General features: G+C 42.3%; 1 protein-coding gene across 2 annotated transcripts in view; it reads left to right on the top strand.

Annotated features, from left to right (window-relative positions):
* GALNT7 (polypeptide N-acetylgalactosaminyltransferase 7) overlaps nucleotides 1–24,786 on the top strand; it is a 163,850-nt gene extending 139,064 nt beyond the window's left edge. For both annotated transcript variants that reach the window (XM_073643971.1, XM_073643960.1), the window contains exons 9-12: nucleotides 913–1,131; nucleotides 9,959–10,057; nucleotides 15,334–15,462; nucleotides 19,767–24,786. In XM_073643971.1, the coding sequence (XP_073500072.1) occupies nucleotides 913–1,131; nucleotides 9,959–10,057; nucleotides 15,334–15,462; nucleotides 19,767–19,904 (585 nt within the window). In that variant the 3' untranslated portion in view covers nucleotides 19,905–24,786. The remainder of the gene's footprint in view (nucleotides 1–912; nucleotides 1,132–9,958; nucleotides 10,058–15,333; nucleotides 15,463–19,766) is intronic.
* The last annotated feature ends 1,044 nt before the right edge of the window (nucleotides 24,787–25,830 follow it).

Below are 25,830 nucleotides of genomic sequence, written 5' to 3'. Positions count from 1 at the left end.
TACTACGTCTGAGTGTCTGCCTCCATACACGTCCGAATATCATGCACAAAAGAGCACATGTTCACTCTGTCGACATCATTATATTCTATGGCCCCGTCGTCTCATACGCCTGAATCCCGTTTTGCAGGGGGTTCGGACGTAAGTCCAACGGGACCAACAAACTGGTGCCAAAACGCAGTGTGAAAGCACCCTAAGGCTATAACACGGCTGAGTGCTATCCAAAGTTTTAGTACTCAGACCAATGTTATACCATATGGCAGTGCAGACTGAATCGGTATTTGGAAAAAAATCGCAGCAAGCTGTGAGTGGCTCCGGCATTCGAATCACACGCACCCATACAAGTCTATGGTTGCGTGTGAAACGTCGGACTGCACTCTGATGTTATCCAAGTGCAGTCCGACATCTGCAAACTCCGACAATAGAGAAAATGGAGAAATTAAGTTCTCCATCTTCTCCACACCTGTGCTACTGATTCTTTAATGCAAAAGAATCCGTAAACTGACACTCTTCTCAAACACTGTGCAGAGTTTAAGCTGAGTGTCATTAGCATAATCGATGCAATTCTTTCCCATAAGCGAATCAACGCTCATGTGACCCCGGCCAAAGGGGAAAATCTGCTCATAAAACTGTATCCGTAAGTGAAATTGACATGTTGCTTATTTAAAAAACGCAATGCAGGTCAGTTTATACAGGCTAAAAAAAAAACACAATCTCACCCACTTGGCTGGAACTGTAAGAAGCTGCGTTTTTGGTCCCATGTGGGAACTTAACGTTATAACCCAATCCTCAGCTGAAACTGCGATTTGCCAGGAATATAGCGGAGTACAAATTATACCTGATTAATGGTTTTTTCCTTCCAGTAATATTTTTTGTACATTGGCCACCATAACAATAATGTACTTTGTCTTTCAGAACTACGTTAGAGTTGTAGAAGTTTGGTGGGATGAGTACAGAGACTATTTCTATGCCAGTCGTCCTGAAACAAAAGCTCTGGCTTATGGAGACATAAGTGAGCTGAAAAGATTTAGAGAGGACCACAACTGCAAAAGCTTTAAATGGTTCATGGAAGAGATTGCGTATGATATCCCTGCACACTATCCACTGCCACCTAAAAATGTGGATTGGGGAGAGGTGAGTCCACCATCATTTCTTATTGTATGTTTGGAAAGTTTAGACTACACCACCACAATATCTGCTGAACTTTACAGAAAAGATGTCCAAACCTTTAGAGGGATCATCTTGCAAAATAAAGTATATACTCCTAATATTGTCGGTTGTTCCAGAATCAACACTTATATCACAATATCCTCATGTGAATGGAGCGCTGCTCATTTCCAAGTTTATGGGTGTGGGGGAGATGGCCATGTACAGTCCTCAGCCACCTTCATCAGTCCAATACCCATAGACTGAACATGGCGGTGTGACGCTGAGTCACTATTCACAGCCGATCTTTGAGACGGGATAGTCAAGGAGTCCGAAGTCACAAGCCAGGAGGGTACGCATAACAGAGGGAAGAGACAATAACGTATTGTAAGTCAGAATACCAGGACGACAGAGGATCAGAGCAGAAGGGGTTAAACAGACGGGTGGTCAGAACAAGATCCAAAGTCAGGCAACAGAAGATCAGAACACTAGGCACAACACAGAAGCAAACCTCACACAAGCTGAATATACGTCTGGCAGAGGTCTGAGAGAAACAGCCCAGTTAAGTAGCCTGGCAGTCACCTGGGATACTTAACACCTGGAGATAGCCAGTGCCTCCCAGTCTCAGATTGGACAGCCGAGCTATCACTCAACACACTGACAGCTTCAGGATGCCCCTGTACCAGATTGGATGGCCGAGCTGTCAGTAACTGCATTCCAGACACGCTGAAGGGTGGAACCGCGACAGGCGGTAGGTCCGTGCGCAACTTCTGCTTCATTCAATTTCAGGACTTGGGAACCCTATTCAGAATTGAATATGTTGTAGATCTATTTTCCAGCAATGTATAGTGACTATCTGTTATGTAATTCTCTTACAAATCAACATTACGGTTCATGTGTCATTTCACCCCTTCCCGACCAGACAATCTTCCATTTTTATATGTTCGTTTTTTTCCTCCCCTTCTTCCAGAGCTATTACTTCTCTATTTTTTGGTTCGCATAATCATGTGAGGGCTTTTTTTTACGGGATGAGTTGCCATTTTGAATGACCTGATTCCTTTGCTGTTTAACGTACTGGAAACTAGGGGAAAAAATCCAAGTATTCTGAAATGATGGGAAAAAAATTAAATCCCTCAATAGTTTTTTGGGTTTTGTTTTTATGGCGTTCATTGTGCGCCAAAAATATATTTTTCAAGGTCAGTGTGGTTACAGCAATACCAAATATCTATAATATAATCGTCCAAGTGTCCCTCTGTCTGAAGCCGCTATAGACTGCGCATGCGCGATGCGCAGTCTGGCTCCAGACAGAAGATCGCTTGGAGCCGTTACAGGTAAGAGGAGTGTATGGCGCCAGAGATCGCAGTATGAGTAGACACTGAACGCATACCGAGATCTCCGGCACCATACTTACCTGACCGGGAGGAGCGGTGCCTCTCTTCTCGCCGGAGACCGGGGCAGGAGTGAAGGCGTCTGAGTCAGCGCATACGCATAGCGCTATCCGGCGCCATTTTACAGAAGACACATTTGCAGTGTGTCTTCAGCAAAATGGCGCTGGACAGCGCAGTATGGGCACGCACGTACTCCGGCCCCACACTCCTTCCCCGGCCTACGGCAGAACAGGACACCCCAGCGCTGGAGCACAGGGAAGAGAGGTGAGTATAAGTGGGTTTTTTGTGTTTTTTTTATGTGTGCAGCGTGAAAGGGATGAGGGGGCCACACATACCAAGATTGGGGGATGAGGGGTACCATGCATACCAGGATTTGGGGGATGAGGGGTACCATGCATGCCAGGATTGGGGGATGAGGGGTACCATGCATACCAGGATTGGGGGATGAGGGGTACCATGCATACCAGGATTGGGGGATGAGGGAGCCATGCATACCAGGATTGGGGGATGAGGGGTACCATGCATACCAGGATGATGGATGGGGTGCCATGCATACCAGGATGAGGGGTACCATGCATACCAGAATAGGAATATGTGGTGCCATGCATACCCGGATGAGTGGTTGGGTGCCATGCATACCAGGATTGGGGGATGAGGGGTACCATGCATACCAGGATTGGGGGATGAGGGGTACCATGCATACCAGGATTGGGGGATGAGGGGTACCATGCATACCAGCATTGGGGATGAGGGAGCCATGCATACCAGGATGAGGGGTTGGGTGCCATGCATATCAGGATGAGGAGTACCATACATACCAGAATAGGGATGTGGCGTACCATGCATGCCAGGATGAGGGATGGGGTGCCATATATACCAGGATGAGGGATTGGGTGCCATGTATACCAGGATGAGGAGTACCATACATACAAGGATGAGGGATGGGATGCCATGCATACCAGGATTGGGGATGACGGGTGCCATGCATACCAGAATGAGGGATGAGGAGTGCCATGCATACCAGGATTGGGGATAAGGGGTGCCATGCATACCAGGATGGGGGATGGGGTGCCATGCATACCAGGATGAGGGGTACTATGCATACCAGGATGAGGGGTAACATACATACCAGGATGAGGGATGGGATGCCATGCATACCAGGATTGGGGGATGAGGGGTGCCTTGCATACCAGGATTGGGGATGAGAGGTGCCTTGCATACTAGGATTGGGGATGAGAGGTGCCATGCATACCAGGATTCGGATGAGGAGCCATGCATACCAGGATAGGGATGAGGGTACCATGTATATTAGGATGAGGGATGGGGTGCCATGCATACCAGGATAGGGATGAGGCATGCCATGCATACCAGGATAGGGATAAGGGCAGCACACAACAGGATGGAGGAACAGGATTGGGGAGCACAAATACCAGGATGGGGGCAGCACATACCAGCATGGGACACCATACACCAATAAAAATGCTCGCCACCCGGGCATAGAACGGGCTCAATAGCTAATTATATATATATATACACATATATAATAGAATTTTTGTTATTTCAGTGGTCAAAAAATTATAATTTTATTATAAAATAAAATGTATTTACTTGTTGCGCATTTTACCGATTGGGTTAATTAATTTTGTAATTTGATAAACTAAACTTTTGTAGACTTAAAGATACCAAATATGTTTTTGTTTTGTTTTTTATTTCAAGTTTTTAGATATATATATTTTTTAATATTTTAAAAACTTTAGTTTGTTAGTTCTTTGTAGGGGACTTGAACCTACAATTATACTATATACGGTATGTAGTGAAAGTTACAGTCTTCTGAGAACGCCAGCCGCGGGCTGGCCCTTATAGGAGTACCGTCATGGCAGTCATAAGTAGTCTTCAGCTGCCATGGCATCCCATTCACACCCTGCTATCATGTTGCGATAAGGCTGATGGGCGCTTGGAACGGAACGTTCAGATCCCACCAAGGTCAACATCTGCAAGGAGTTTATATGTTCTTCCCTGTTTTTGCCTGCGTTTCCTTCCACCCTCCAAAGACACATAGATAAGGAATTTATATTCTGAGTCCCAGTGGGGTCAGTGATGATCATGTAAAACGCTGTGGAAGATGATGGCCCTTTATAAGAAATGCATAACCAATCACCGCCCCAGAGATTTGCAACTGTATTTAAGAAGTTAACAGTGGGTGCAGCTGTTGGAGGCAGGCAAGTGGTGAATAACACAGCCATCATCAGCCGACAATAATGCGGGTTCAGTTTCTGAACCTGCTTCAAGTACAGGGACCGACATGTGATGTAAGGCTGTGTGCCCACGATGCGTTTAAGCGTTTCCGCAGCATCAAAAACGCTGCAGAAACACTTAAAAAACGCATGGTAGAAGGCCTGCCATGTTCCCCAATGATAATCCGCATGTGCTGTGCACATGCTGCGGAAATTTCTGCTGCGGATTATCATTGCGGTAAAAAACGCAGCACTACCAATTATTTTGCGGAAGCGCTGCGTTTTCGCCACCATTGACTTGCATTGGAACGCTTGGATTCCGCATCACTGGATCTGGACATGCGGTATCCAAGCGTTTGGCCCCCGGTGTGCTTGTCTTCGCTTGCCGGCAGATCTCGGTGGACTGAAGGACTGAAGGACCTGCGCTGACGTCATTTAGTCATGTGACGGCAGGTCCTTCAGTGTACCGCGAGCTGCCGGCAATCCAGGACGGAGCGAATAAAGACTCCGGGGGCCATCAGAAGGTAAGTATATATTTATTTTTTACCATTCTTTCGGTCACACTATATAAATCCATGCCGGTTGCATGGATTTATATAGTGTGACCAAGTTGACAAGCACTTTCCAAATGATGCTGAAATCGCTTGGAAAGCTCTTGTCAACCCGCATGCAGAAATGGAAAAAACGCATGTACAATCCGCATGTACAATCCGCATGCTTTTTTTCTGCCAGGGAGATGCAGAAATGCTCAGGAAAAAATCCGGAGCATTTCTGCATCGTGGGCACATAGCCTAATAGTCATATGTCAGGTAGGCCTTAAAGGGGTTGTCACTTCATCTTAAATAGGTAAAGTGCTTGTTCAAACAAGTAACTTTGCAATTTACTTCTTATTAAAATCCTCTCTATTACTAATAACTGAGTGAGTTGTAATTCGATTGTTTACGACCTGTTGCTTAGGTTTCTGGCAACCGCTGATAGACTAGTCAAGAAGCACAGTGCATACAAGCTCTCTTAAATAGAGCTTGTAAGTGCTGCTCTGAAGGTGGCCACTGTAAGTGCACCTGTTCTCCTCTGATGCTGTGCCAGCTTAGCTTGCAGCCCAGGAGGGGGCACAGTGTGGAGTGCGCTCCTGGACATAACCCTTTAAGCAATAAAGTAATGTAGCAGTACTTGTCTACCACAACAATCACCTGGGCCTGAAGATAATGCTGTGAGATGCTGTCTGTAGTCAAAGGAGGAAGGCTATTGTAAAGGTTTTACATTTCTTCAATAAAGAAGTCATCTCCCTTATTAAAAGACTTTCCATCAAAGAGCAATTATAGCAATAGAAAACAACTTTCCTATACAAATAAAGTTATATTAAAGTGGTTGTCCACTGCATGACAACCCCGGCTTAATCAACTCAGGACCCACATGAAGATAAAAAGAGTGTATACTCACCTCCTGCAATGGCGGCGCTCCAGCAATGTCTGTGCCACTGTTCCCGGAAACTGGACATGACTTGTTGTGTCGCATGCCGGCTGCAGCCACTCATCAGCTGCAGCTCATCCATCTTTCGCTAAGCAACAATGTCCTGTCACCACCAGGAACAGCAGCGCAAATATCGCTGTAACGGAGCCTTAACAGAAGGTCAGTATCCATTGTTTTTATTTCAATTTGGATCCTGAATTTATTAAGAGTAGTAGTAGTGGTAGGGGGGAGTAACTTTTAATCTCTATCTATTTTGTTTTTTTGACAGGAGTAAAAAAAAAAAACACCAATTCCTCAAACATTCACAAGGCACCATCATTGACACTTTCTTTTGTCTGTCAGTACTTTTATGGTGATAAAAAAAATAGACAAGTTCATATTGGTAAAATTTTGCATGACTTCTTAATCACATTTTACCCTTTTTTTTCTTTTTCTTTCTCAGACTTCTATATCTCGATATGTATTACACTTCCACTTTACGTCTATATCCAGAATTTTTTCCTGTCCAGTTTCACACAGATCTGACAAGAAAAATGTTGGCATGTTCAGTCTGAGTTAGTATCAGGACTATGGAGTCATCTTCCCTTAGAAGTATTGCTTTTAGGAGAGAATATTAGTGTACAGAAGCGTAGTAGTTCTTTGAAGTTGTGCTGTGCCATATTAAGGTGTAACGTGTATTGTCACTCTGCACTGCCATACAGGCACCTAGTACACAAGTCCTATCTTTAGTATTGAACCAGAGGAATGTGACGCTGAGTCACTTCTCACGAACAAGCCGTGAGGCAGGGAAGTCAAGCAGTCTATGTTCAAATGCCAGGAGGGTACATCAAAGACAAAAGGATAAGACAAACTGATAGTCAGAGGAAAAGTCCGGGATTCGGTAACTAAGGTCAGAGTGCGTCAAAGGAAAAAGGGTAATACAAACGAGTAGTTAGTCAAAAAGCAAATCCAAGGTGCGACAACAAAGATCAGAGTATCAGAACACAGCGCTAACACACAACTGGCTATGGTCTAACCATTGTCATCCAGCTGAATATCAAGGTAATCACCCTGAACGGGTGACACCTGGAGGAAACTCCACAGGCCCGGCCAGGTTGGACAGCTGGGCTGTCATTCACAATAATGACAGCCCAGCGCGCCCCTGCCTCAGATTGGACTCACAAAGTCCTTATGACACCGTGAGTGGTGGAATCACAAGGATTTCCTGAAAGATTATCACCGCTTAGTCCTCTTCTGGTCTTGTGAAATATCTGATTTATGCTAAAGGCTAAAGGTCTGTGCTGGATCTTCACTTTCAGAATTATGTGATTCTGTTTAAAAGCAATTTCAATGCATAAATTCTCCATTTTATCCTTTGCCCCAGATTTTCCCAGCATCATTAGTGTGAAGCTTTCTATGATCCATCTTTCTACATAAAAAGAATTGACCAGTTGAAGTTTACCCCTTTTCTACATCTAGTTTTGTGTAGTTATTTCGGTTTAGTCCCAGCTTTCAATTAACTGTGGTTTAAGTATCAATTTATTTCTTCACCTGAGAAGCGCATACATATGCAGTTCACTTTGTTGAAATCCTTGTTGCGAGAGGCTTTTCTAACTCTGACCTCTAGTGGAATATATTATCCACAAGCCTTTCACAATCACTTGGAAGAGATTAGCATATATCCTCTCCGAGAACATATCTAACTTATGGTATATTCACCTGTGAAATATTTATTGTAAAAAAAAAAATGTATTTTTATGAATGGAGTTATTTTTGAAGAATGTCCATGAATTTATGTCAACCATATTTAGATGAATGGGACAATCACACAAAACCTCAAATCGTAGTGTCGTTCCTTGAGTATTCTCCGTCTTCATTTTCTTCTGTTGAATGAAATGCTTGTTTAATCACCCATTAGTAACACCACAGGAGATTCTCATCAATATGACTGTGAAACACACTTATTAAAAAAGAAATTGATTTATAAAACACAACTTTTCAAAGTTGTACTAACAGAGTTCATACAGTTGAGATTGCAACATTGCAATAAAATGCAATAAAAGGCAATCAAAACATTGTATGTACCCCAAAATGGTATCAATAAAAACATCATCTCAGGGCACAAAAATAAGTCTCTCAATGGAGACGCTATGGGTCTTGGAAAATGGTGCCATATTTTTTTTTCCTTACAAACTTTTGATTTTTTTTCACCACTTAAGTAAAAAAGACCCTTTACAATTTTGATATCTGCATACTCGTAATGACCTGGAGAATCATATTGGCAGGACAGTTTTAGCATTTAGTGAACATGGTAAAAAAATAAATAATTGTGGAATTGCATTTTTTTTTTTGCAATTTCACCGCACTTAAAAAATGTTTCCCGTTTTCCAGTATATATGCATTTATATGGTAAAATCAATGGTGTCGTTCAAAAGTAAAACTCGTCCCACAAAAAAAAAGCCCTCACACTTCCATATGGACGGAAAAATGTAAAAGTTATGGCTCTTGGAAGAAGGGGAGCAGAGAACGAAAACGAAAAATCGCAAGATCGTGAAGGGGTTAAATAATTTTATGTTTTGATAGATTAGTTAAGCCTTTTTTGACAAACTGACACCAAATGTTTTTCATTTTTCGATTTCTTTTTAAACTTATGTGTTTTTAGAATTTTTTTTTTTAAAAAAAACTTTTATTTTTTTGTTCAGTTTATAGCAAAATTGCAGTTCTCCTATGAAGTCTTCACAGAGGACTAACTTTTTGGTAGTTAGAGGGGCCTTCAGCAGGTTCCCTGTTTTCATGGTATCCCATTGATTTCCCATAATCACGTCATACGGGGCCGATGGAAGCTAGCGCATTCTCACAGGCTGCGGCTTCATTGATTGCCTCTGTCAGAGATCATCTGCAGTTACTGCCTGATGCCTATTATGAGGAAGGCTAAGCTCCTGAGGCCGCTTCATACTTTTGCCTAACAACCTATGATAAAAGTGTACATCATAGGTCGTTAACCAGTTAAATAAATAAAAAGTAACTCTCTTACTGGAAATACGCTAATAAATAGTCAGGCAGAAAACCATTAAACCACTTTAAAAATGCATGAAGACACAAACAGGTACTTATGTGATTCAGTTCTGCGCACAACTTATGTGAGTAAAGATCCAATCTGACCATTAAACACATTACCTAAATATCAGGGCCTAGAAAAGGCAAAAGTGCATTTGTGTTAAAATACAAATAAATGTACACAAATATTAGACCAAAATGATAAAACATAAACCCATAAAATATGTAGCCCAAATTTTTCCTTAGTAGACCTATGTAAGATCCCACAAAATACAGCACCATGAAACAGGTTTACAAATACCAAGTGGATAGAGGAGGATTGTTGGAGGGTATGGGGGCATCCAATGTAACAACCCCATACAGTCCAATATGCACTTGCTCTATATAATATTGGACCATTCCTCCAGTATCATCAGGTTCTGCCTACCTTTCTCCTGTTGTCTGGCCATATTGTCTGCGCTCGTCATATTAATGTCATTTCATATAAAGCAGATGCTACAGCAGCAAGTATTTGTTTCCCTGTAAGTCATAGAGCCATGCTTGTATGAGGTTTCCTGTGGAGAGTTAGCGGTAATAGACAGTACAATGATATACACCATGAGATCCAGAATATCGTGCTCTGTACGAGTGCTACCAGGTCACTTTCCTAATGTTGTATCATGTAAATCTTTATCTATTTCTTTCCAGATAAGAGGTCTAGATTCCAGCTATTGCATTGACAGCATGGGTCATACAAATGGAGGCGTGGTGGAGCTTGGCCCCTGCCATAGAATGGGTGGCAACCAGGTGAGTTAAATGCGTGACGTTCAGATATGTGCCGCCTAATTTGCCTTTAAAGTGAACCTTACAGGTGATACATGCTGCCAAAACCGTGGGCAGCATGTTTGAGCCACTGGCTGTACGATCACAGCCAGTCATGTTTGTCTCTAACATGCTGCGGCGTTTCAGAGAAAAACATATTTTTAATAGAAGAAGAGTACCAAGCCGCACTGTGCACTGGTCATACAGGTGGGTACACGGCGGCTTCTCCCCACCCACTGACAGTGCCTTACAAGCCTCTGCCTACGTGCGCATATGGACAGAGACTTGTCGCAAAACAGTATACAGACAGGACAGCAGGGAATCTCAAATGATTGTTTCTTTGAGGTAAAATATTGCTTAAAAACAGACAAGGAAATGTTTTACCTCACAGAAAGAATCAGCTGTGATCCCCTGCTGTCCTGCCTGTACTCTGTTTTGCTTCCCCCCCTGCCCAGGAGCTGTGGTATGATCAGACCATGTTCACTGTATGGTCAGACACAGCCATTACACAGTACACAGCAGGGGCACATTTATAAGATTATCTCAGCACAGGAACATTTTATTTAATCACATCCAATTGTGGAACTTATTTACATTCCAAGATCTGGTATTTAACATGTATTTTGTTCATGGGACAACCCCTTTAAACAAACATGAAAAAACCTATTGGGCACTATTCATCAAGACTGGCGTAGCGGTAAAAAATTCTTCCTGGAGTAGAAGGCGCCAAATCATTAAGAGGCACACGTCACTTAACCCCGTATATAAACTGCTCGACGGGAGCTGCTTTCACGCAGTATATATACGGCGCAGGCTCACACTGAGCACCACCTCGATCGAGTGCAGGTGTGTGCTCTATGTGAGAGCTGACACACCCCAGCAATGCCCACGATCGGTGCTAGGACCGATCATGCGCATTTAACCCCTGTGAAGCCACTGTCAATCGTGACAGGGGCATCGCAGAGGGAGTGGGCTCCCTCTTTGCTCCCATCAGCACAACACGATGTGATCGCATTGTGCTGATGGTTTCCATGGTGATCAGGACAGGGAAAATTGATGTCCCATAGTGGGAAAATGTAAAAAAAAAAAGAAAAAGTTATAAAAATATTAAAAAAAAAAAAAAAAAAAAAAATCACAAAATAAAGAACCAAAAAATATATGTTAATCCAATAAGTACATTTATATGTGTAAAAAAAAAAAGAAACAAAAAAAAATGCATATTTGGTATCTCCGTGTCCGGAACAACCCGACCTATAAAACTGCCCCACTATTTAACCCCTTCAGTGAACACCGTAAAAAAAAAAAATGAAAAATTAAGCAAAAAACTATGCTTTATCATCATAATGCAGAACAAAAAGTGAAATAAAACGTGATCAAGAAGACGAATGTAAATAAAAATGGTGGCACTGAAAGCGTTATCTTGTCCCGCAAAAAAACAAGCCGCCATACAGCTCCGTCAGCGATAAAATAAAAAAAAGTTACAGCTCTCAGAATAAAGCGATGCAAAAATAATTATTTTTTCTTTAAAATAGTCTTTGTGTAAAAGTGGCAAAACAAAAAAAAATATGGAAATGTGGTAGCACTGGAAACTTACTGACCGGAAGAATAAAGCTTATCAATTTTACCACACACGGAACGGCATAAAAAAAATCCCAAAAAAACAATTCCTGAATTGCTGGTTTTTGTTCATTCTGCCTCCCAAAAATCGGAATAGAAAGTGATCAAAAGATGTAATTTGCCCGAAAATGGTATCAATAAAAACGTCAAGAAAACAAGCCCTCACATGACTCTGTCGGCCAAAATATGGAAAAATAGCTATCCAAGTACTTGTTTTTACAATAAAAAGCGTCTTTTAGAGTGTGACAGCTGCCAAATATAAAAACCCGATATAAATCTGGTATCGCTCTAATCGCATAATAATAAAGTCGCCTAATCACTTATACTGCATGAGGAACGGCGTAAAAAATAAATAAATAAAACCAGTTCTTCACTTACTTGTTCATTCTGCCTCCCAAAGATCGCAGTATGGCTCGGCACACATTTATCCTGCACTCTACGCTGAGCGCTTACACCGGGGTTTCCAAGTAAATCTCTGAAATACTTGATTGAGACGGAACCTCCGACGGAAGATTCCCTGTAATGAAGCAGATGGAGGCACAGTGGATGCCATAGGAACTGTGATCCGGTGGCGTCCCTTCTTTTTAGGCATGCAAAAAAGCGTCGTCAGCCGCAGTTTTGTACACTTCTGAAAAGAAGAACAGCGCTGAACAGAGGCCAGACGGAGTACAAAGTAAATCTGTTGCCTCATTATAGTCAATGGATCCATCGGGGGTTTCATCTGAATCGCGTCACTCAGAGATTTAGATGGAAACCCGATATAAGTGCTCAGCGTAGAGTGCAGGATGAATGCGATCCCAAACGTTATGTAAAATGTTCCCAATAAAAGCTTCAACTTCATTCACAAAAAAAGTTCCCACTCAGGTCCATCATCTGTTAACGGAAATATAGGGGGCTTCCACGTTACTGGTAGTACAAAGGCTCTGGAAAAGCATTATGACTCCTCGCCCTCGAAATGAAATGCAGCGATTTCTTCGCTCCAAATGCTCCTCCCTTCTGAGCTTCGCAGTGTGCCTAAACCACATTTAACATCCACATGTTTGGCTGGCATTTCTATAGTGATAAGATCCTGCCTAATTGACAGGTGCATGTCTCCAGAAGCACGAGCTGAGCATAATGTACTGGTCACTACAACGTACTGGTCACTAAAACAGCAGTTTGCAATTTTCACTCAGCAACATCCACTGCTGCTTGTTTCTGGAAAACACCCATGGAGTCAATCATCACTACACCAGTAGATAAATTCCCAAAGGGGTATAATTTCCAAAATGGGGTCACTTGACGGGGATTCTACTTTTTTAGCTCTGTATATGGAGTCCACAAACTATTCTAAAATCTGCGCTCCAGGAGGCAAAAAACGCTCCATCCCCTCCGAGGCTAAGCAGTACTGAACAGTCACATATGGACTATTTCTACATTCAACAGAAATTGTGGGACAAATTTCCCTGTGTGAAAATGTAAAATCTGGGGCTAACAAAATTTTGGTGGTAAAAATGTAATTAATTTTTCTTCACTGCCCAATGGTATACAATAATGTGACACACCTCTGCTGTCAATATGATCACTGCACCATATATGAATTCATTGAGAGGTGTAGTTTGAAAAATGGGGTCACTTATGGGGGGTTTGGCTGATCTGGTACCTCAAGGGCCCTACCAGTGTAACATGGCACCCTCAAACCAGTCCAGCAAAATCTGAACTCCAATATGGCGCTTCTTCCATTCTGAGCTTTGCACTATGCCTCATAAGTAGTTTTCAACCACATATGGGGTATCTGCGTACTCAGGAGAAATGGCGCCACAAATTTTGGGGTCCATTTTCTCTTGTTACCCTTGTGAAAATGCAAAATTTGTGGGAAAAATTAGTTTTTATTTTCACGGCTCAACGTTATAAACTTCTGAGAAGCACCTGGGGGTTCAAGGTGCTCATTACACATCTATACAAGTTTCCTGAGGGGTCCAATTTCCAAAATGGTTTCACTTGTGGGGGGTTTCCACTGTTTAGGCACATCAGGCGCTCTCTAAACACGACATGGCTTCCGCTAATTATGCCAGCAAATTTTATATTCAAAAAGTCAATAGGCGCTTGTTCCCTTCCGAGCCTTGCCATGCGCCCAAACAGTGGTTTTCCCCCACATATTGGTTATCGGTGTGCTCAGACGAAATTGCACAACAAATTTTGGGGTCCATTTTCTCCATTACCCTTGTGAAATAAAAAAAAATTGTGCCTAAAGTAAAATTTTGTGAAAAAAAGGTAAATGTTTATTTTTCCCTTCCACATTCCATTAATTCCTGTGAAGCACCTGAAGGGTTAATAAACTTCTTGAATGTGGTTTTGAGCACATTGAGTGGTGCAGTTTTTAGAATGGTGTCACTTTTGCGTATTTTCTGTCATATAGACCCCTCAAAGTCACTTCAAATGTGATGCGGTCCCTAAAAATATGGTTTTGTAAATTGTTGTAAAAATGAGAAATTGCTGGTCAACTTTTAACCCGTGTAACTGCCTAACAAAAAAAAATTATATTTCTAATGTAAAGTACACATGTGGGAAAAGTTATTTATTAGCTATTTTATGTGCCATGAGTCTCTGATTTAAGGGCATAAAAATTGAAAGTTTGAAAATTACAAAATCTTCACAATTTTCGCCAAATTTCCAATTTTTTTCACAAATACGCAAGTCATATCAAACTAATTTTACCACTGTCATGAAGTACAATATGTCACGAAAAAAACAGTCTCCGAATCGCCGGGATCCATTGAAGCGTTCCAGAGATATTACCTCATAAAGTGACCCTGGTCAGAATTCAAAAGATTGGCCCGGTCAGGAAGGTGAAAACAGGCCACGGGGTGAAAGGGTTAAAGAATCCGGTGCCTCTTCTGTGTGACATGTTGGTCCAGAAATGCAACTCCAGTTAATGACTAGAATAGCATTTCTGACTTATAAACCGCCAGCAATTTTGCAACTTTTCAGAGCTTTTACGTCTCTTTGAGTGTAAAAGCTTTGACGAATCGGTCCCATAGTCTATAGTTTATAATGGATGGAGCGAGATTGTATTGAATTAGTCCAATGACAAATTGTATAAATTAATGCAATTCAAAAAAGATTGAGTGGTCACATCTGTATATTCCAGAATGGTATCACGCGTATATACGCTTGAATACTGTACCATATTTTCTGTACTGCTGAGTTGTTTATCCTAAAAGTGTAGTTATCAGTGTGACGACATGTGTCATTCCTGCAGAAATCGTATAACCTGATAGACTTAGATGTGCATGTACCCTACTTCAATAAGCGACATCCACTTCACAGTACGGAGCGCAGAGCTGCATGAATCACACGGCCTGCGGTGTAACTTTCCAAATCACAATATGCCAGATCGTTATTGAAGTCAATTACATGGGGAAAAGTATTCCTGTTTCTACTATAGTGCAAATCAAGACAAGAACAAAGACTTAAATATATTGCAAAAGGCTTCCTTCTCCACTGCTCTAGACAGAGGAAATACACGTGACCTGTTTCATCATGGATGAGTTGTATAGAGGCATACTAGGAAATAAATATACTGTATTTAGTAGAGAAGTGTAACACTACATTTTTACTTTACTGAGCACCATATACTGAAAGATGTTGTTTTGCTCAATCAGCTTTTCCGTATCAATGAAGCTAATCAATTGATGCAGTATGATCAGTGTCTGACTAAAGGGCAGGATGGCACAGCAGTGATGATCACACACTGTAATCTGAATGAATACAAGGAATGGCAATATTTTAAGGTAAGTGAGTGACTAAATCATAATACTTTATTACAGTCCAGTAATATTCTGCATCAGTTTTGGCCCCAAGTTAAGTAATCCCTGATGATGCATTAATTCAGCCCATTTAGCATAGAGTTTAACTCTTAAGCAACATGTTTAATTCCCTACTTCCTACAAGAAACATGGAGTCATAGTCCATAAATATATTCAATATCAAAGTTCATTTAAACGAAATAGAACAGACCAGGCAAAATACATAAATGACATAATATAAAAGCAGTCAACAATAGCAAGGACACAGGTGTTTGTAGCTAGTGGTCCACAAATTGTCGGGTCGAGGGTGGTGTACAACCTTAATAAATATAAAAATTGATGCTGGTGTGAAAATCAATTATTATCCCCTATTAATGGCGTGAGCTGAAGAAAATATCACAATTATGGCATATCTCCTATGTCGGATATAATTGCAATACCCTTAAAGTTCCTGTGCATATAACTTGGGATCATTATTCATATATGTACTATATAATCGGCTTATCCCGTCTGCCTGTCCGTCCAGGAAATCCCGCGTCGCTGATTGGTCCGGCCACGGCCAATCAGCGACGCGGGATTTCAGAACAAGATGGCGGCCGTTAGCGGCTCATTTGCCGCACGGAGGTCAGCGGCGATGCAGCCGGGAGATGACCGGCGCTAGCCGGTCATCTCCCGGCTACTCGCAGCAGAATTACCCGCACAGGCAGCGCCGCTCCCCAATCAGGCCACGGCCAATCAGCGACGCGGGATTTCAGAACAAGATGGCGGCCGTTAGCTGCTCATCTGCCGCACGGAGGTCAGCGGCGATGCAGCCGGAAGATGACCGGCGCTAGCTGGTCATCTCCCGGCTGCTCGCAGCGGAAGTACCCGCACAGGCAGCGCCGCTCCCCGGTCCTCACTAACACGGTTCACTGATTGGTCGCGGCTGCCACCAATCATCAACAAGCGCAGTCCGGCCGCGAATTGGCGCCGGATTTGAAACACGCTTCGCTGATTGGTCGCACACGCCCGGCCGCGACCAATCAGCGATATTGGCGCGAAATTTAAAACACCGCTTCTCTGATTGGTCGCGGCCAGCCTGCCACGACCAATCAGCGACTGGCGCAGCCCAGACGCGAATTGGCGCCGGATTTGAAACACGCAGGCCACCGTCGGGAGATCAGCGGCGACGCAGCCGGGAGATGACCGGTGCTAGCCAGTCATCTCCCGGCTGCTCGCAGCAGAAGTACCCCGACCGGCGGCCTCGCTCCCCGGTCCTCCCTTCACACTTGCCGCGTGGTCAGCGATGTTGTCACAAGCCGTATTGACAACATGACATAATTACACAATTCATTAGGGGCCCCAGGGGGATACATTGGGGGGTTAATTTAAAGTAGTGCACTACCCATTTAAACACTGCTTTGCTGATTAGTCGCGCCCGGTCGGCCACATACATATTCTAGAATACCCGATGCGTTAGAATCGGGCCACCATCTAGTATATATATATTCAGCTCAATCTGTCATCTAAGAACCGATCCACGTAACCCACACAAGGGTCACATGTTGCCGCACACAGATAGTGTTATTACACGATCCAATGGAGATAACAGTAATCACAATTAAAGGAGGCTATCTTACCCATCATGAACCCCAGTGGACACACACTACCAGCAGCCCCAATGCACATTTCGCGTGGGCTTCCTCGTGGGGCTGTGTTTTGGATGATACTGATTCTAGGTTTAATTCCCTGGTGTCTGTATGTTGGGCACTGTCAGGTATGAGCTAGGCCAGATTTATATACTTTATTTCTCATTGAGGCCAACAATGCAACAAGCGGACAGATATATCAATACTAGTTCTTATTGCAGACTTGGACTAGACAGACTGTCTGGACTAGAGTCATATTTATCACAGTGGTTCATGCTGTTTGATAAATTTGGTGTATCTTTAGACTGTCTAGTCTAAGTGTATGTCACCTTTTAAAGGTGTTATCCTGGAATTTTATTAGTTCTTTGCCACATACACAAAAATAACAGACAAGTAGGTCCTAACTACCCACCTGTTCTGCACAAAGACAATCTCAGCCGGCAATTCTCCTGCTTCATTTCACCTCTTGTCAACAGAGTAGCTCCTCCTCTTGTAGTCTGCTCTGTCAACAGGGCGTCACTGCAGATGTCATGCTGATTGACCGCATCGGGGAGCAGTCTGACATCGGCAAAGCACCTTTTCAGTAGAGCAGACCGGAAGAGAAGACTCTGCTCTGTCAACATGACATCTGGGAAATCGCCAGTAGGAGCGGTCTGTGACTGCTCTGAGCCGGCAGAAGTCAGCGCTGGGCAGGACCGGTAGATAGTTAGAAACTACCTCCCTGTTATTTTCTCATATGGGAAGAAAAACTAAGTCACGAATAACCCCTTTAATTGCCTTAATTTGTGCCAATTTGGCCCATGGCATTACATGTTAGGTAATCCTTTCCTTCTAAGCCACACTCCCTTCTTGAACAAGGTTCAGAAAATGTGGAAAACCCCTAATAAATATGGTGCAGACTTCTGGCCCATTTAGCTTGATACATTGTCTCAGTGTGTTCTGCTTCATTTGTGACTTCATCACTGACTTTTTCAGCAAATACAACTACCTTATTTTTCGGACTATAAGACGCACCTTTTTCCTCCAAAACTTTGGAGGAAAATGGGGGGTGCGTCTTATAGTCCGAATGTTGGCGGGGGGGTGTATATTTATGTGTGGTGTGGGGGGGAGCGGTATCGGTGGAGGAGCGGGGCACAGGAGGCAGCAGCCGCCAGCTGCAGCCTACACTGTCCCCGCTGCTAAAGAAAATGAATATTCACTGCTCCTTAATGAGCGTGGGGAGCACTGAATATTCATGATCCTTAATAGCGGTATACAGTGTAGCCACGCTGTGGCTCCTGCTGCTGCCGGCTATCTCCTGTGCCCGCTGTTAAAGGGCATGAATATTCAACCTCTCTCCACGCCCATGGGCGTGGGGAGGGGGTGAATATTCATGTCCTTTAATGAGCGGGCACAGGAGATAGCCGGCAGCCACAGCGCGGCTCCGCTGTGTGCCGGCTATGAAGGAGAGTGAAGTCACTGCTCCCCGCGCACACAGACCCGGCGTGGGGAGCAGTGACTTCCGGCAGCTGATCTCTCCATGTGAGCCGCGCATGGCAGTGACTTCATGCGCGGCTCACATGGAGAGATCAGTGCAGGCAGACAGGACACAGCGCTGGAGGAGAGAAGAAAGGTGAGTAGGAGAGTTTATTTTTTTTTAATGTGCTGCATGATGGGGATTAGGGGTGCCATGCATACCAGGACAGGGATTAGGGGTGCCATGCATACCAGGACAGGGATTAGGGGTGCCAAGCATACCAGGACATGGATGAGGGGTGCCATGCATACCAGGACAGGGATTAGGGGTGCCATGCATACCAGGACAGGGATTAGGGGTACCATGCATACTAGGACAGGGATGAGGGGGTGCCATGCATATCAGGCTAGGTATGAGGGGTGCCATGCATACCAGGATATGGATGAGGGGTGCCATGCATACCAGGATGGGGATGGGGACCACGTATAAAAGGAAGGGGGGGGCATATATACCAGGATGGGGGATATTGTCAGAATTGGGGGACATTACCCCTATACCAGTGTGAGCAGAAGACCCCCTCCCCCTTAAAAGTGCATCATGACCACATTTTTTGCTTACATTTTTATTTTCCTCCTCTAAAAGCTAGGTGCGTCTCATGGTTCGGTGCGTCTTATAGTCCGAAAAATACGGTAATAATAAATAGTAATGGCTAAATTGTAGAGGACAGTCTACCAGGAGACCTTAGATTAAGGATCAAGCAATCTTCAATAGTCTACCTGCTGTTCTCTTGTTGGTCTCTTCTATAAAAAGCTTATTAGTAAATTGTATAGGAACATGAGAGTTTTGACCAAACTGTTGTGGGTCTCACACACTTGCTGATATCTGATTAACTGTATAACATGGAGCAGAAGGGTGGAGCAGCGTGATCTTTTATGAAGAAGGCACAGTTGTTAAATGAGTGTAAAAAGTAACTGAACTAACTGTGGCAGTTATTAATATGTTGGCACAACAGCATCAAAAATGATTTCAGCAATGCATTCCATGCAGCACATGTGCCAGTGCCTCGTCCCCAAGCGCATTTCTTTTTTTAGATGTTCTAAAATGTACATCTCATACTAAAAAAATATGTCCGCTAGGATAAGAGAAATGTCAAATATATTTTGACAAAGTTGGAGGTTCTAAAAATAAATCTTTGTGTCCCCTAGAACTTAAACAGATTCACCTATATCCCATCTGGAAAATGCTTGGATCGTTCTGAGGTTCTTCACAAAGTGTTCTTGTCGGACTGTGACTCCAGCAAATCCTCACAAAAGTGGGAGATGAATAACATCCTTAGTGTATAGAGTGGAAGACCAATGCACAATGAACTTAGCAGAAGATATCCTGGAACCTGCTGCAGCTACAAACTGTGTGCAGCAAAGAGCCTTCAACACATAATGAAGGAGAACGAAGATCTGCAGGATTAGGACGGGGTGATCCTGCAGTTAATGTTTACAAGACTGCTCTTACCTTAAACTTTTTACACGTTTACATCGTCTTGATTCAAGATAATGTTTGTAAAAGTGCTTCTAGCTCTGTTTGCAGGAACAAAGCTATAAAGACAATAATTTTTTGGGATTATACTCAGGGGCTGGAAGGTAGTTTTTAAAACAAACTTGAAAATCATTTATGTGTCTCTGTGATTAACTAGATTTCCATATTATTTTATTTTATTTTCCAAAGCACTGCCACAATTTGTTTTAGCAATGGTGGCCTTTGTCCGTGCTGCTGTTTTGAATGGGAAAATCTGAAAAATCTTAGTGCCTCTTTTATTTTTTTCGTATAGTAGATCTATATGATAACCATGTGTTCCTGGTGGAAGCCAATAGGTGACTGATGAATGTTTGAATATAAGGATGCATAGACAGTTTATGGGAACCGTCTATTGACTTGGTGCCCTAGCCACATAACAAGGCCATAATTCTTCATGCCACGCACATACATGCATTGATACTGTTCTTTTAGTTGGGATAAGTCATGTCAGACCTGTAAATCATCATTGACATCCTCTAAACGTGCACATTTTTCTCTGTGTAAGTTGTCTAGTCCTTGCTAAATCTTCCACCCACACTCCGTGTCTTTACACTCCATGTAGTACAAGCACCAGATATGGCACAATGTTCCGATAGTGGCAATATCATATTCCCATTGTGGTGTTTTATGACACTGGAAAAGTTGAGGCTATGGGCTTCAGCTAATCTCAGGTTAAACTGTCTCCTACGTAAGTGACTAACACACGATTAATCATTGTAATGGTCTATACAGAAACTACTTCATCATGATATGTTGAGAGCTCGTGTCCTCCATCTGAAATGACACATACCGGTGGTATGTGAGAAAACAAATAATCATGCAGTTACAGACCGTATCTAGCTTTCCCCCCGATCAGTTGGTGACCGGTTCCTTATTCAGGTCACGTCCTTTCTGAAGTTTCCGTGGGATGGAAACGCATTGGAAGCTGCTCAATGCTTTTTGAAGACACAGGTATTCTGTACCTAATAAAGGAGGCTGCTGATAACTGACGGAGGGACTAAAGCTGTAACCTAGACAGGCCTATAAATACATGGACGCTGCAGAAGCAGATGCTACTATTAGTTTATGACCAATTCATAAAGGTTGAGTTGGAATGAAAAGTACGCTGTATCTTTTGGATTCCGGGACGGTACTACTACAGTGATATACAGCCGTTGTTTCAACGTGGGAGATATTTCAGTAAAGCGTGTTCTTACTTGTGAATTTTCTTTTTATGCTATGATGAATCTCACAATACATATTCTTGCAGATGTTTTCATTCCAGGCCAATATTATATTTTGTATTACAACTGATGTGTTGACGGAGGTGATTGTTGATTGATATTGTACGATGATGCTTTATCTCAGTTGTTCCTGCTTCACCTTTTGTCATATGCGCTCATTATACAATGCGCCTGTTACCAGCTGCGTTGTCTCAACACAACTGATGATTGACAAGTAATGTACAAAAGTTTCTGTTGTGTATCGTATAACTGTTTCATGGCACAAATAACAGGATAGTTATATCAGTACAGGCTAATGATATAAAATGGTTGTGGCTCCGATCGGTCTAAGGCCTCTTGCAGACTTCTGTGGATCTCGGTCCGATCACTGACCACAATGCACGGACTGGCCATGGGTCTCCCAACCGGAGCATGACTGCGTGATATATTTCTATGAAGCTGTCACTCTCGGGTCAGGAGACCTGTGTCCATTCTGCGCATTGCGGTCCGAGATCCATGAACCTCTGCATGATCCCTTACTAGATAATTCATAAAATTTGCACAAATGTTAAAATACAGAAACCTCTTGCAGATGACGCAGCACAGGAGTGCACATTGTACTCTACTGTCATGTATGACCACTGGTGGCCTTTGTGATCTCCCTACAACAGAATGCTTATGGCTGTCATCAATATAGCCATTACAGTTCAATTCTCACACTGTGTGCCAACATTATTACATTACTGGCAGAATATAAGGTACGACCCAACATTGTTAGTTTGTAAGTAAATAATATTTAATCCTGTTAATTAGTAGAAAGTCACAAGTTACCGCTATGTAGGTACATATCCATGGGAAGATATTGTGCTTGTAATTTATTTATATATTGATGGTTTTAATACATTAGATGACACTAAATCTGTTTCACATTTGTTAAAATGGTAAGAAAATGTACAGGTTCTATGAAGTGAGCTCCGAAAACCCCACAAATGCTAAATTGCTTACTGTGGCTCTGTATCCACATGTGCTTAAAGAAGCACTCCATGAATATTTTTTTACATTAAATGTGTGTGTGCATGTAATGTAGTGTGAGTGTATGAAGATACTCACCTACTGTCACTTTCTCCGGGATCCAACGCTCTTCTCTGACATCACCACAATTTACATTACTTTTACATTGTAAGCCTATGGATGCTCTATAAGCCTATGTTATAAAAACCACTTCCATGTCACGCCGAGCAGAGCGGAGACGGAGCTGGATCCCAGAGAAATCAGCTTGTTGCATTAATACACACACTACATTACATGCATATATACACACTTTTAATGTCAAAAAAAATATTCAAAGTGAAATGTGAAGGTGTACGTCCAGGCAGAACATGCCTCTGTGAGAAGGTATGTACTACAGCACTGATTTGGCTCCTGTTTTCTCTATGTTGAGCAGATGCACCAGGAAAGGCTTCTGACATATTCAGTAAACAGACACTGTGCAGCCGTCACTTATAGATTATAATGGCATCTGTTTAACATGCAATCAAGAATTGCCCAGAACTCATTGGAAGGTATCCATTACCAACACACTTTTACAGTATCCATTTAATAGATATACATCATGAGCTTCTCGTCACCTGTGTTTAATAGATGCCATCAGTCCCCATAAGCTAGAATGTTTAAAAAAAAAGCATATCAAATATTATACAGTTTTTGTTGTTTTTTTGTGATGTTTATATGTTCCGGTTAGATGAAGACCAAAAAGACTTGTTTTGAGCTCTTTCTGCCCAATGGATCCCTATAGACACATTTACCGCATATGTCAAAAGCTTTCTTACAAGTATGAACTAAATGTAAAAAAGTGAAGTGCATGGAACTTCCCTCTAAATAATATCAGCTTGTGCTTGGAGGTGAACTTAAAGAGAACCTGTCATCGGGGTTTTATACCCCAATCTAATGGCATATATGCAGAGGCGCTTTTTGCTGAGAAAATCCTTATCCGGGGCCCTGCACCTACAGCTCTCTTGCCTTTGTCTCTATTCACCGCCCGCTGCCTGCCTCCTGTCCAGTCAGTCACAGACAGGGGAATAGGGAGAGCTGTAGGTGCAGGGCCCGCCCACTGCACTTCCAACTCATTAGCATACAATTTCAACTATGGATTTCTCTAAAGCAATTAAACAAATTTTTACAAGAAAGGTGAGGATTTAATCAGCATTGAAGCACCTCTACATTCATGCTATTAGTTTGGGGCGTAAAATCCTGACGACAGGTTCTCTTTAAATTGTGAGTTGAAAGCATTACCTGTTGACCATGTAACTTTAACAATGTTGTAGACCCATTTCATCATGATAATCAATACAGGAACCTATTGAAAGGAGATATGGGATGCTGAAACTTATAATACATACTAAATCATAATGCATAGACAGGACTACTACCTGACCCCCAATAAGTATACTGGGTTATACAAAGTAAACCACATAGTTGAAAGCAATATAATTGTTATGTCAAACAAGAAAACCAAAGATGTTTATTGCAACTGATTAATAGGTGAGATTCTAACATGGCTATCCTGTCGGGTGGAAATGTTTTCTAGAACAGCTACTGCCATAAGTGCACATGTCTGTGCTGGGTTAATGTATGAATGACTGTCATTCAAATCTTGCATAATTAATAAAAGCTAATATTATTGCAACCTAAAATGGATTTTCCATATGTATGCGGTTCAGTAGTCCTTTAGTATGAAAATCCCTCTGAATTAGCGCAGTATTCACCACAATTTCAAGTGAAAGCTCTGCAGTACACCCAAAAAAAACAGAGCTTAGGTGGAGCGTGTAAGGGACCAGTGTGAACAGGCATGAGAGAGCGACAGTGTCCTAGTATACGCATTACATAAAATTTGAGTAAAATCTTAAGAGATAAGGCTATGAATAAAATAGTGTTTTTTGCACAACCCATGCACTATACGTTGTCGGTAGATGGAAGGAACACATTGTGCAGGTAGCGTGTATGTAACTTGGGTATCGAGTGCAATTACAGTGATCTGTGAAATTATTGTGTATATTGAGACAGTCCAGCATCTCATAAATCCACAGTGAGTGAATTGTGTGTCACAGTGGTCTGCTACTCACAGCCCCATATTTGTGAAACTACATTAACCAGCATGCCCAGACCACATGTGTGTGACGTGTAGTTTCGCAATAGCTGGAGCCTCGCAGGTTGCAGACCTCTGCTTTATGTTCTGTGGTCTGTAAGAAATCTCATGCTTTTTGCTTTATATGATAACACCACTATGCATTTTCTTCATGTTTTAGTTTGATTTACGCAGATTTTTGATACACTGTATGTTTCTGTAGAAATTGTACAGATACTGATGCATTTTACTATGGGTATTGGGGTGTTCCTGTTAATTTGGGGGTTGCTTGTTTTTCTAGGTGCAAGAATAAATATTTTAATTTTTTGTCCTTGTTTTGTTTTTTCTATCTCCATATTAAATAATAATTAACACCTTTCTTCAAAGGCCAGTGTTACACGTCCAACATACATGGGCCAAGAACAGACCGCAATGGGCAGCACTCCTCACCCAAGCTCAGCAGCCTCAGAGGCATGCAGTTGTGGCCAAACATTTTGAGACTGACAAATGTTGGTTTTCACAAAGTTTTCTGCTTCAGTGTTTTAGTCAGATGTTCTTATGGTCACTGCAGTACAATTATAAGCAATTGATAGGTTTTTACACTTTTATTGAAAGATACATCAAGTTTATGCAAAGACTCAATATTTGCTGCGTAGACCTTATTTTTTCAGACTTCTGCAATTCGTCCTAGCAGCTGGATATCAGCTTCTCGGCCAAATCCTCCCTAAAGAGACAATTTGCATATCATACTTCCTTGTGACTGCTACACCTAATTACCGGTGCCCTGCTCTTAGTCCATTTTTAAAGAAATAATGCGCAACCTCTTTGAGTACGGATCACAATGTTCAGGCTGGCCACAGGTCTGACCTGAGCTCAACTGCTTCATTTATAGTTGGGGCCAAAAGTTTTGAGACTGACACAAATGTTGGTTTTGAGTTTGCTGCTTCAGCATTTTTAGAACTTTTAGATGTTTCCATGGTTTCTGAAGTACAATTATAAGCATTTCATAAGTTTAACTTTTTTTTTTTTACATATACATCAAGTTTATGGAAACACTCTATATTTACTGTGTGGACCTTATTTTTGCCCTGGCATGCTGGATATCAGCTCTGGGCCAAATCCTGACAGAGGAAGAAAACTTTTAGCAATCTCAACAGTCAATATCAAGCCTTACCACAAGACTTGGGATAAAAGCCAAACCAGATACTGTATTTGCTGACACATGTAGGGGTGTTAAACCTCTTGGTTTGCACTGCTGAGGGGTAGAGTTGGTAGAATGAGAGGTATCTGACGAGCTTCTAATGGGTAACGTCTCTTCTTGTAGAGAGTGCCAAGCCTTTGTATGGAGATTGACCGACCAACATATACTAG

This window comes from Phyllobates terribilis, unplaced genomic scaffold (assembly GCF_046119375.1).
Source record: "Phyllobates terribilis strain yellow unplaced genomic scaffold, ASM4611937v1 Scaffold_1__5_contigs__length_1240528914, whole genome shotgun sequence".
NCBI lineage: Eukaryota > Metazoa > Chordata > Amphibia > Anura > Dendrobatidae > Phyllobates > Phyllobates terribilis.
The sequence above is the reverse complement of the archived record's forward strand: the minus strand, read 5'-3'. Positions and strand labels throughout refer to the sequence as shown.